The following is a 13,018-nucleotide window of genomic DNA, read 5'->3' on the forward strand; positions in this document are numbered from 1 at the left end:
CTGATCTGGCTTGACCTGGCAATAAAATACGAGTTGGTTAGATGACGAGAACAAGCTAATTAGATTTTGATTTATAGTCCGGATGCAGATCTGGTTTACCAGTAGGATACAAAACGTGAACTGTTCAGCCTGGTGGAGTTATTCACTTTACCGAGAGCCGTTTTTGTTGTGTTGTGTAAAACAAAAGCTGCCTATGATTTGGTTGCAAAAGTTGCAAAAACTCCATATTGAGAGTTTTCTTTTTTTAAATGCTGGATTCAGCCGTTGCTACTTTTCTTAGTTGGTCATTATCTTGTCTCTGTCCGTTGAGGTGCGTTTAAAAACCTAGTTGTTTAATATGCAAGCCCTTCTGGATTTGTTGATTATCTTCCGATTTAACGTGGTGTTCCTGTTTCTTCCGAAATTTGTTGTTTTGTGATGTTTGCAGGAGCTGTTCAGTGTTTACGGTGCTCTCAAGAGAGCAAAGCTTATGCAACCAGGTGCTGCCGAGGTTGTCTATGTGCGCAAGGATGATGCTGTCACAGCTTTTGAGAAATACAACAACCGATTCTTGGATGGTAAATGCTGTCCACCAGATATTTGCTTTTCGTCAAATCCTTCTTTGTTATGCATTGGAACAAAGACCCGCCATTGCTTCTTGCACACGTGCACACTCGATAAAGCTGAAAGGTTCATATTGATTTGGTTGTTGTGTACTTGGTAAAAGACTTAAGGTTAAAAAAAAATTTGCGTTCTGTATTCACAAAGTAAAGCCAAAAGGTTCAAATTTTTTGGTTCTTTTGCATTCAATAAAGCCTAAATGTTCATACTATTTTGGTTCTTTCACACTCGCTGAAGGTTCATACGATTTGGGTTCTTTTGCACTTGCTAAAGCAGAAAGATGAATGTGGTTTTGGTTCTTATGCATTCATGAAAGGTTAAAGATTTGGGTTGTTGCGTACTCAATAAAGCCGAAAGGTTTAAATAATTTTGGTTATTGTTCACCCTGGAAGGGTTTAACTGATTTATGTTATGCACTTGTGAAAGCTTGAACATGTTGATGAAGTCGAGTCTGCAGAGGTTGCTTGCCCGCGACAATCAACTCCCTTTTATGTCCATTAATGGTGTCAAACTACTCCTCATCATTAAACACCCCCCCCATCATCTCTGATGTGGCCACAACATCTCTCCACCTCCATGTTACCCCTCCCGGCTCCCCCCGCCACCTCGCTCATCCCTCCCGGCTTCCCCCCCCACCCCTTCCCCCGCCCCTCCTGGCTTCCCCTCCTCTCCTGCCCCTCCTGGCTTCCCCCTCGCCCGCCCCTTCCAGCTTCCCCCCTCGCCCGCCCCTTCCGGCTTCCCCCCTCGCCCGCCCCTTCCGGCTTCCCCCTCGCCCGCCCCTTCCGGCTTCCCCCTCGCCCGCCCCTTCCGGCTTCCCCCCTCGCCCGCCCCCTCCGGCTTCCCCCCTCGCCCGCCCCTTCCGGCTTCCCCCTCGCCCGCCCCTTCCGGCTTCCCCCCTCGCCGCCCCTTCCGGCTTCCCTTCTCTTCGCCCGCCCCTCCTGGCTTCCCCACTCCTCGCCCGCCCTCCTGGCTTCCCCCTCGCATCTCCCGCCCCTCCCGGCTTCCCCCTCGCATCTCCATCTGTTTGTCCGTCCATCCCTCAATCAATCTTTTGTCTGCAAATGTCAGTTTATGATTGAGGATCAATTCATTATTAAATTGAATGTTGTATTTAGAACACAAATCGAAAGACAATCTGACCATTTTATCGTACTTTGTCTATGAATTCCAATCTATCCCACATGAGCAGAGGAGTGAGATAATTTTTAAGTGGTGAAGCCACTTCAATATTTGGGTATGTCCTTCCTTCCATCCATCTGTCAAAGATGTAGAAGAACCTTTCTGCCTAACGTATTTATTTCTAATGGGTTCCGTTCCTTTGCCTACTTCATATTAAAAAAATTCCAAGCGTTTAATTTTAATTTTTTTTAATTTAATTTTTGAAAATAATTATTCTGCCTGTCTGACAAACAAAATTGTAAATCATTCCAAACGGGAAACTTTCTGTTTTTTAGGATTTTATAAAGGACACAAACAGGCATGAATAACTAATATAACGTGTTGGATAGGGTGGTGTAATAGACACTGTGCCAACTACGGTTAAACCCAGAATTCATTAATTTTACGACTTTTACAATCTTCATTTAATTTAAATTGAATTATACACTTGGAACACTGTAAAACACAAATCGCCTTCTTTGCACTTTCAAAACCCTTCTGTTTTGCAGTATTTTACCATGTTAAATAAGGTGGTGTATAAGACTGTTTCAATAGTGCTAAACTTCCGGAATTTTTTATAAGATTTTAAAAATCATTATTTTATTTAAATTGAAGTGCCGTATATACTTGACCACTTCGTCGGGTAACATATTCTATGAAGTCTCTCGTTATTGTTGTCATTATTTTTCTTTTATTTTAAATTTAATTCTTGCTTCACCACCCCTTTGCTTGACCTTTGCCCCTAAGGCCAGCCAATGAAGTGTCATTTGCATGAGCCAGCCCAAGCAAAACAGCAGTCAAATGTTCCTTCAGTCATCAAGTAAGCCCTCTCTTTCATTGCTGCTAGTGGTGGGGGTCACAAGTTATTCCGCTGTTTTCAGCCATTTATTTATTAACTACCTCTTGTGCAGAAAATACAATAATTAGAATTTTTCGGTGGCATTTGGAAACTTTTCAAAAGATTGAAAACTTAAGGTGTGATGGAAGTGTTTTGATATATTTTTATTCATTTGTTGTGTAGGTGTGTCAAATGCATTTACAAGTTCAGTTAACCCTTGTTATTCCATGGGTGTTGCGTTCCTGGAAAACGCACATAACTGTAAATAATATCACTAAGAGTTGAAAGGAAAAGGGGGGTTAGGTTCCAGGCTCAATCATCTCATCAGTAATCTTAAGCATCCTGTACTGGAGCGTTTTATTCAAAAATTTTTTTTTCCACTTTGCTATAACGAGTGACAAATGACACCACTAGCAACATATTTCCTCTGGGGGGCATGGTTAAAAGTCATTAATTAAGGGCAATAATAACTGAAAACAAAGCGATAGATTACGATTCCACAAATACCCCAGTGTTCATGTTGAGGGAGATGGGTACGCACTCTGGCTCAGTTACCACCCGCACCTGCCAAGGTGGAGATTCAGGCAGCAATACCACCAGCCACTGAGTGCATGCAGCACCGGGAAAACACCCACTCACAGTGGCCACACCGGGGATGCGAACCATGGAAAACCAAGACCGGGCCCCATAGTCAATAAAATGGTCCAAAGGAATTTTTGTTGTGTTTAATCGAAACCAGTGACAGCAAACCCATGGATGACTAGGGTTTACTGTATACGTGAAAGAGGCCATCTTGTGTTTTGTGGAATATGACCTTGCAATGTCTACTTTATATAAATTGCATTCATTCATTGGTCGGTTTTTTTTTTCCATACTGTGAACACCCGCTCCCCTTGGGAACAGCTTCGCGTGAAGGTCGGGTTGGGGTTTGGGGCAGCAGTGGGGAAAATTTATCTTCTGCCATTGATTAGCAACACCCCTTCCCTCCGGCAGGGCTTAGTAAACCCCTTGTATTGTGCCATGTTGCGTGCATAGGTGAAAACTGCAAGTTGTCTTCCCATAATCAGGGTGGAGGATCGGTATTTTGTGCCCATGTCCTGACCCTGGGTACCCCCAGCACATTTTCAAAATTTGTTGAAAGTTGGCCCAAGCCATTTTCGATTCCATATGGTTCAGACGTACCCACATCCACAGAGAATTGCCGAATTGTATTATGGTGCTGAGGTGACACCTTTCCACACCATCGCATTGAAACATCCATGCGATGATCATCGGACTTTAAAACTCAACAGCTTCAGATCAACTGGATTCTGCCTTAAAATAAATTGGGAAAAGGGAAGTAAATTTGGCAAGTTGTTTTTAAATAAGGTGCCTTGGGTATCTTCTTGACTCCATCTTTGCTTTTTACTTATTCGGGTTCCTTCTTGGTCTTCCGTTTCATTATGTTTGTACCATGTCCTGATGGTGTGGACTTTGCTTCCCTGCTGACGGACCTCTGGTAGCTTACACATGTTGCTGCGTTTGAGCCTGGGGAGTAACTGCTGAAATCTGTCTCTCTGGGTTCTTCCTGACATCTTTGTTCTTTGTTCCCTTCACATTTTTATTTATTTATTTTTCACAATTCTCTTTATTCATTCTAATTCTTGCTTTTTCTTCTCTTTCATCTCTTTTACTCTCTATTTCTCTTTCATTATCTCTATCTCAGAAGAAGTGAATTCTTGCAGAAATTTTTCTGTAAGGCTCACTTGGCTGTGCCTGGATGAGTTTTAAGAGTAGGGGAGTTGCGGCTGAAACCCGAATCCTATCCATGTTCCTCCTGATGACTCCATCTTTGCTCTGTACTTCTTCGGATTCCTTCTTGGTCTTCCATTTCATTATCTTATAAAATGGTTGTGATTTTTTTTTTCCCATACGTGATCGCAATCGCTGACGTTGCTCCCTTCTTGTCTCTCCCCCCCCTAATGCATATGCATTAAATATATCAATACGAGTTGGGTTGCAATTTTACATTGATGTTAACACTTCGAAAAGTTAAATTACACGGGATAAGTTTATTTATTTATTTTGCATCGGAAGAGTTGAACAACAATGGATTACAGTGTGAACAAACCAACAATGAGGAGAAACCTCTTCAGACAGTAGATTGGGAAGAAAAGGAAGATCTTGAACTAGATGGAAGAGAATGAAAATAGACAGAGCGCCTGTCTATTCCACAGCTGAGAGAGAAGTGGAGCAAGGAGGTGAGCATCAAGTTTATGCTTGAGAAGTGAGGGTACTTCATTCTTTTTTCATTATGTGTGCTCAATTGAAGCTCCTGGAAGAGTGAGGTGACATGGTGATCGTGGGTCATTGGAGGTGCATTTTAAAAAAGCATGCAGGAATGGACGAACAGGCAAGAGGAGGTAATGAAACGCTGTCACCTGCAAGTGAAAGTGTTGGATTAGGTTGAGTTAATGGAAGTATAAAAGATTGTAGGTGGGGGACATAGAATGACATGGGATGGTTGTGCACCACCTGCTTTTTTAAGCCCTTGAGGGAAGAGAAAGTTTTAAACAACCTCAAGATGACATTTCATATGCAGGAGAAAAGAGAATCCAAAGGGTGGAGGTATGGAGTCTGCATTTGGGAGTTTACCAGGAGTGGTATACTCGAATAATTGTGTGCATCCTTGGGAGGATGAGACTGATGAGAGAGCAACAACGTGGGTGTGGCAGTTAAAGAGAGAGGAAAAAAAAGGCTGCTGAACTGTCTGAAATATGAGAACAGGCATTGTGCTTTGGCCTCGTTGTGGGAAATTCCAAATTCCAAAATGTTGAGCTTTGCGTGCTACTAAATGCAGGAGAGATGGATGTGATTCTGCAGCCAAGTTTATCTGAGAGCAGTTTCTGATCCATGACTGCTTCCGAATCCAGTTTATTCAGTGTAATGGAAAATGCTGCTCTTAGGTGGTGAACAGCCATGGTTGGAATGGAAACGTTCTCGACTTGACGTGAGCACTCTGCTGGTGTGCACCGCCTGAATGCTCTTCTGGATTTTGCAATGACAGGATCTTTCCTCCCCCCATGGGAGGATAAACTTAACACCTCGCAAACGGTATTGCAGAGTCCCGGATGAACACCACTAGGTGGTCAAAACTTCAGACCTGTGGATTGCATGCAAGGCAGCCCGACTTGATGTTATGGGGTTTTTAGGGAACACACTCTTCAAATCCAGATGGAGAATTTTAAATTGAACCAAAATAGTTGTACAAGCAACTAACTCTACTGACAGTTATACAGGATGCTTAACATGCACAGGAGCCTGGTGTTGGCTTAGCGGTTGGGGTGGTTGGCTTGGGATGCTAGGGTCCTGATTCGAACCCCTGTCGACTCTTGAATTGACACCAGGTGGGGTTGATCAGCCTGTCGTCCTTCCGAGATCGGTGAAATGAGTACCAGTGTACTGGTCATAAGGGCATTACATCAGCGGCCCAGCCGCTCCCTCAGCCAATGATGCTACCCGCAGCCTTGTGCTGCATACGAAGGAGGAAGTCAAATGCTGCATTGTACCAAGAAACGATTTAGCCCTCTGAAGATACCCACCCTTTTAGGTACTAATATTGATCCGTGATCTGCCCCTAATCATAGCTGATAATTGGGCTGAGCAACTTTAAGAAATTGACTTCACTTAAAAGTTGGTGGTGGGAAAACATTTGAGGCTTCTCTGTAGGGTGATTGAGGAAGGTGAGCCTTGTCTTATTTCAAAATTATGTTCCAGACTCTCCTTTCTATCACCCCCTCTTCCTATCTTTTTTTTCTTTTTTTTTGCTCTTTCACTTTCAATACGTGGACTTTCAGTATGTCTGTTAACACATTGCTTCCACTCACAAGCTCTGAGATGTATGAAATAAGAGTTATTAAAACTTGAAAAGATTGTCAGTTGAGCATGGGGAACAAAGCACAACGTGGTCTGCACATTTTTTTTTTTGTTTTTTGTTCTCTTTTGTGACCTTTCGGTTCTCGGCTGCATGTTTGTGCTTTGAGCGGGCCAGCCAAAATTCTGATGCATCGTATTTCCAGGCGGAACAAGTTTCCGGTGTTGATTGCCTTTGTCATCCTGCAGGCGATTAAGCGACAAGCCCAGTGCTCTAGCAAAGCAGACGCCTTGGAAAGACTGCAACAAAAGCAGGACTTCGGTTCGTCCTTACACAGAAGTGGACCCTGATATAATCCAGAAAGCACTGTTCAACTCGGCCAGCACGATGCAAACAAGTCGTCCCACTGCCTTTCGCATCAAAATCTAGGCTTTTCCATTTCCTTCAAACTGCTCTCCTCGTGTTGTTATTTCAGTATTTGCAACTAGGTAGAAGGCATTGCATTAAGAAGGCATTGCTGGCGCTTAAATCGGCGCCTTGTGTTGCGGAGTCGACGGCCCTGTTTCTCTTTATTTGTTAAAGTATTGATATAGTTTTGTACCTTTCCTTCTAGTTTTTGGTGTAAATTGCTGGACCCTTGTTTTTCTTTTTGCAAAATTGAGTTCGTCAAGGAAATTGTGTTGGGGGTTTTGAGTGGAGGTTCTTGCTGCCTCCGCACATTGGAAGTGACCACGATGGATTGTTGAAGTGCATTTTGTGTTTCTCTTGATAATGCAGATGATGGCAACAAGATAAAGGTTACAGACTTTAAACCCATGCCTGCCCCCTTCCACCAAACATGACTACCTTTTGAGGGATTTAAAGTAATTGTTGTATAGGCAGATAAATAAATGTATGTTATTCCTTTATAATCCTGACTTCTTTCTGCACAGTGAAAAGGATATGCTTAGGTTGTATATCCATCTAATTAAATAGACCCTTTAAGCCAGGTTTGGATCATTCTTCAGGTTCCCCCACCCCCTCCCCCCCCCACTTTATGGTAATGTTCACTCACTGCACCAAGTTTTCCCCAGAGTGTGCTTCTTAATCTTCATATTTACCCCATGCACATGAAGCGAAAAGTGGGGTTGAGCAATTGGTTCACTTTGTCTGTCCCTCTGTCTGTTTGCAAGCGTCAGTTTATGATTGAGAAATGACTTGATTTAAATTGAATGTTATATTTTGAACACTAATCTGATAATGAACCAGTAATTTAAATATGCTTTGGCTCTGAATTTGTCCCGATCACACATGTGCAGAGGAGCGAGATATATATATATATATATATATATATATATATATATATTTTTTTTTCTGTCTGTCTGTCTGTCTGCTAATCAAACAAAATTTAAAATCATTCCAACCAGGAAACTTAGTTTTTCAGGACGTTGTAAAAGACACAAACGGGCACGAATAACTAATAAGGTATTCGTTAGATAAGGTGGTGTCAAAGATGCTGCATCAATGGTGGTAAGCTTCAGAATTATTTTTTTCCTACAATCTTTAAAATCTCTTTTTATTTCAATTTAATTATATACTTGAAGACTCGATCCACAACTTGCCTTGGCATTTTCAAAACCCCTCCGTTTAGCAGTACTTGACCAAAATATTTCCGCATTCTACGTCGATCCAGACAAATCAAATTTTCTGCTTGCAGACCCCATCCATGACGGTTTTGTTTTTTTTCTTTCTTCCTCAACACTGTGTGGGGCAAGATATTCTATGACCTCTCATCTTATTTGTCTTTGTCTTCTTTAATGGCACCAATTCTTCCCAATTGTAGGGTCTCCTGGGGTGAACGATTCTCCCCAAATATATTTCTAGAACCGGTGACCAGGCCTTGTTTCGACTAGCAGGATTTGGTCTTATGTTCATGGCGTCAACAAAAACTTGCCTACTCTTCGAGAGGGACACCGTGGGATCTTTAATATCCACCAACTAATGCTCAGAGACGGGATGCTCAGTTTAATGGCCATCTGAGAGACGGCACACACATTGATGAGTCGCCCTGCTTGTGTAACACCAGGATAACAGTTTATAAGCTATATTGGGATTCAAACCCTGGTGAGACAGCTCAGAGGGAAGTGTGCATACCTCTTGGCTATCCTACCAGACCCCTCTCCCCACCTTCCCTTGAGTGATGTTTGATTTTGGGTGAATTGAACAGCTTTTTGATAACTCAGAAATCGAATCGTTTCACTACGTACACAGTACTTTAACATTTTGTTTTGCTTCAATGCAAAAGCCCACAGGACGCCGACTTGTACAGATACTGTGCTAACAAGCCCTGATGAAGATTCGTTGTGGTGGTTTGTACGGTACATCATATAATAAATGGACTGCATTTTGTTTTGCATTTGACTCTCCAGCAATTGTTGTGAAAGAGTAAATGATGAATGAGATTGAAAAGCAAAAGTATTGGGCTCTTTTTGTTAACTGTGTTTTGTAAGCCTTTGTTACAGGGGATTCAGTTGTGAATACATTCATTTATCCATCACTAATATGAAGTGGGTAAAAACCAAAACAAATGGAATCTTTTTCCAATTATGGTTTTTAAAAATTTCTTCTATTCTCGTAGCCATTTTTGTATGTTCAGGGTAATGGGGTTGAATCTGTCCAGCTTTGGCAGGTGTGTGCGTAAGTAAGCAGCTTGAAAAAGCAAGAGTCTTGCCATGTGTTTTCTGTAAACGACAAAGTACGATAAGGTTTTGATTTCCTCATTTTTGGATTACGAATGTGTCGTCGTGTTGTTCAGGTGCAGCTTTTGTGCGCACACAGTGTTCGTTCATTCGCAATTTGTTAACTGACTGTGCAAAGTTTGCTGCTTGGTGTTTTTTGGATTTGTGTCGAATCATTTTCTTGCCTTTGGCAAAACATTAGATGGTCATGTTTGAGTGATGATGAAAATCTTGTGGGAGAAGGAAAGGGTTCCTACTTTTAAGCCATGCCTTGGCCTGATGCAGTTCCTGGGAAAGCAAGTTACCCTCGTGGTTCTGGATTGTGCAACTTCTTGCACTGCTCTCAGTTTTGAATTAGCTTGATTGCCAGCTGCTGTCAGATGAACAACTTCAAATTGGATTAATCAGTTCCCTTCGTGTACAGTCTTTTTGGCTGCTGGTTGCATCATTGGTTTGGGGAACGGCTATCCCATTTTTGCATGTTGCATGCAGTCAACATTGTTCAAATCTATACATAATTTGTTGTCTCGTCACTTTTTGGGTGGTCAGAAATACCAACATAATCTGGAATTATTCCAATGAAATATTTCCCATATCTTGAAAGCCTCTCAGGTGCTCAACATGCCAAGCCCACCACCCTAACCATTAAGCCAACACCAGGCATAATTTGCAGGTACAATGATAAAATTAATTTGTGTATAAAATGATAAAAGTAATCTGTGGATACAATGATAGAATTAATCTATGGCTATGAAAGGCACGTGAAACATTCTGAGAGCATTAGGCAAAAGATTATTTTGCTTTTTTGATCTCTTTGGCCTGAATGCAAAGCGCTACATCTAGTGGGAATCGAGCACAGCTCATCACCCAGCTAACACCATCCCGACCGTGAAGCATGGTGGTGGCAGCATCATGCTATGGGGATGCTTTTCAGCGGCAGGGACTGGGAGACTTTAAGGATAGAGGGAACAATGAATGAAGCCACATATTGTACAGGCAAATCCTTGAGAACCTGCTTCAGAGTGCAAAAGACCTGAGACCGGTGAAGATTTACGTTCCAACAAGACAATGATTCCAGGTACAAAACCAAATCAACACTGGAATGGCTTCAGAATAAGAACGTGAAAGTCCTTGAGTGGCCCAGCCAAAGCCCAGACTAGAATCCCATTGAGAATCTGCAGAAAGACGTGAAGATTGTTGTTTGCTGATGCTCTCCATCCATCTTGACAGAGGTTGAGCAAATCTGTAAGGAAGAATGGGAGAAAATCTCCAAATGCAGATGTGTAAAGCTGATACAGACATACCCAAGCAGACTTAAAGCAGTAATCACTGCTAAAGGTGTTTTTACAAAGTATTGATACAGGGGGTTGAATGCTGAGACGCACCACTTTTCAGCTTTTCATTTTTAACTACTTTATAAAAATTTCCAAAAAATAGGTTTGCACTTCATCATTATGGGGTATTTTATGTAGATAGGTGACAAATAATTTAAATTTAATCCATTTTAAATTGAGGTTGGAACACAACAAAATGTGACAAAAGTCAAGGGGTGTGAATACTTTCTGAAGGTGCTGTAGGTGGGAATACCAGGTGTTAATACACCAGGACTGGGGAAAAAATGGCACCTTGATGCTCATGACATGCAGTAGACTTGCATGCATGCACTTAGCTCGTGTTGCTTGTTGTTGCAGCCCCATGAAAACATGCAGCAAAGGTGCAAATGCTTGCGAGTCGACTTTGCTGTGCAATGGCGGCCTTTTGCGCCTTTGCTTTTTGTTTGACCTGTGTTTTTGGCCTACCGCCAAATAGGGATAGTAGCAAATCTATCCATAGACAATGCTGTTCCCGTCAGAATCGCGAGTCTACTATGCTGCGCACCGGATGCCTTTGCGTCCCCTTTGCTTTTTGTTCAGCCTGTGCTTTGGGGTTGCCATTGTTTCAGCATCTAGCCATCACTCCTTCGGAGCTGGTGGTTGTGGTGCAACAGCTAACAGCTCGGCTCCTCTGGAATGGGTGCCTGTTTCGACTGTCGGGCGCTCTGTGTAGCTTCGCTGCATTGGACTTCCGATAGGGTAGCTGCTTCCAACTCTCAAACGTGGTCTGCTGCTTGGTCCACCAGACATGTCGCTGCATCCAAGTTCACAATGTCTGCTGCGTGTTTTTATTCCAACTCTACGACACCTTTCCGTAAGTCGGCGATGACCTGTCTGCTCTGTTAAGCTGTAATCCCAACTGGCTTGGGAGTCTGCCACTCTTAGTGGTTCAGCTGCACAGGTGTCTCCAGCCCTTGGCGTATACAATAGACGTGTTTGTCCAACCCCCAACCCTTTGACTTCTCGAATGCCAATCTCCACCGATGCAATACGACAAATGGTATGCTCTGAAAGCGGTTTTGCGAGGCATGGCTGTTGTTCATGTGTGTGGCTATTCTTCAAATGCACCTAGCATTGCGCAGCATTGTGTGGGTGTGGTTGAGTGTGTGTACCTAGCGTGGGTACAGTCGAGTGTTTGCATGTGTTGTTGTTCCCGATGGCTATTCTCTGTGTACCAAGCATTGCACAGCATCGTGTGGGTACGATCGAGTGTTTGCATGCATTGTTGTTCCCTGTGGTTATTTGCCAAGTGTACCTTGCATTGCACAAAATAGTGAGTACAGTTGTGTACTGATTCTTCAAATGTACACCTGTGGGATGTGCATGTTGGTTGTGGTTGTACTCCTTTTGCAATTCCCAATGAATACTATATACAGTGTCTGTAGAAAGTGTCCACCTCCTTTAAATTTTTTTACGTTGTTGCCTTCTCGCCTGGAATTAAATTGCATTAAATCAGACTTTTTCCACATTTATCGACATGTTGTAACCTACAACTTCCAAGTGAAAAACAAATTCCACAAATTTCAGAAAATTAATTAAATACAATTAACTAGAATATCCTGGTTGGATAAGTATCCACCCCCTGAGTTAATACTTGATGGAAGAACCTTTGACAGCAACTACAACTGTGAGTCTGTTGGGGTAGGTGTTTTCTGGTATCCAACATTCTTATTCCCGTGAACACGGACCCAGGTACAGCTAGCAGATTTGGCAACGCCTCACTTGCTAACAGCGATGTAGCGTGAAAATAAAATTGTCTCCGGATACCCGGCAGTCTTTTCTTGTTTTTTTAAATATTTGACATACAATTGCATTTTCAGCAGTTATTTAACACGTTTCTGAAAGATTTTGAAAAAATCGTTGGATTTTTGGCTGTTTTAACTTTAAGGATTTATCATACTTTTTGCCTGCTAAAATGTCATTTCATGCACCAGCCGTGGAATGACTATTTATAAGCGCTAGTTAACATGTGATGACATTTTTAACAGTCACTATTATAGATTTATAATTTTCTGAAAGACAATGGGAGAAATTCCATAGAATTTTGGTTATTTCAAGGCTTTATCACATCTCCAGGCTAAAACTGATTGTTCAGAATGGCGACCTTCTGATGACAATGCAAACTTCCTGCAGGACGCAAGACAAACTAAGCCCCAATGGGCCCTGACCAATAATGTACCTTTGGGCACTTCAACAAATTGATGGTATGTCATTCTCCCATTGTGGTGGTCTAGCTCGTGGTTATGGACCCACCCAGGTCCATCATTTATTATAACTTCTAAGAAATAGTTATTGGCTATGATTTTGAAGTTGTTCAACAATCCTTTGGAAACAATTGACTAATTGCTTAGGTGCTGAAAAGAAAAGTGGGTAAACTCAGTTTACGTGTGTTTAGGTAAGACAACAACACAGCTTGTCGCATCCCCAACCTCCATTATTTTTTTGGAAAAAAACATTTCTCATCAGGGTTCAGAAAAGA

General features: G+C 42.2%; 1 protein-coding gene across 4 annotated transcripts in view; it reads left to right on the forward strand.

Annotated features, from left to right (window-relative positions):
• The window catches only part of POLDIP3 (DNA polymerase delta interacting protein 3), a 65,336-nt gene extending 56,492 nt beyond the window's left edge, over positions 1-8,844 (forward strand). For all 4 annotated transcript variants that reach the window (XM_085845144.1, XM_085845975.1, XM_085847553.1 and 1 more), the window contains 3 exons: positions 428-557; positions 2,506-2,578; positions 6,698-8,844. In XM_085845144.1, the coding sequence (XP_085701270.1) occupies positions 428-557; positions 2,506-2,578; positions 6,698-6,878 (384 nt within the window). In that variant the 3' untranslated portion in view covers positions 6,879-8,844. The remainder of the gene's footprint in view (positions 1-427; positions 558-2,505; positions 2,579-6,697) is intronic.
• The last annotated feature ends 4,174 nt before the right edge of the window (positions 8,845-13,018 follow it).

The sequence above is a fragment of the Eptatretus burgeri genome, chromosome 1 (genome assembly GCF_056783735.1).
Source record: "Eptatretus burgeri isolate ZD-2024b chromosome 1, Ebu_testis_v1, whole genome shotgun sequence".
Lineage (NCBI taxonomy): Eukaryota > Metazoa > Chordata > Myxini > Myxiniformes > Myxinidae > Eptatretus > Eptatretus burgeri.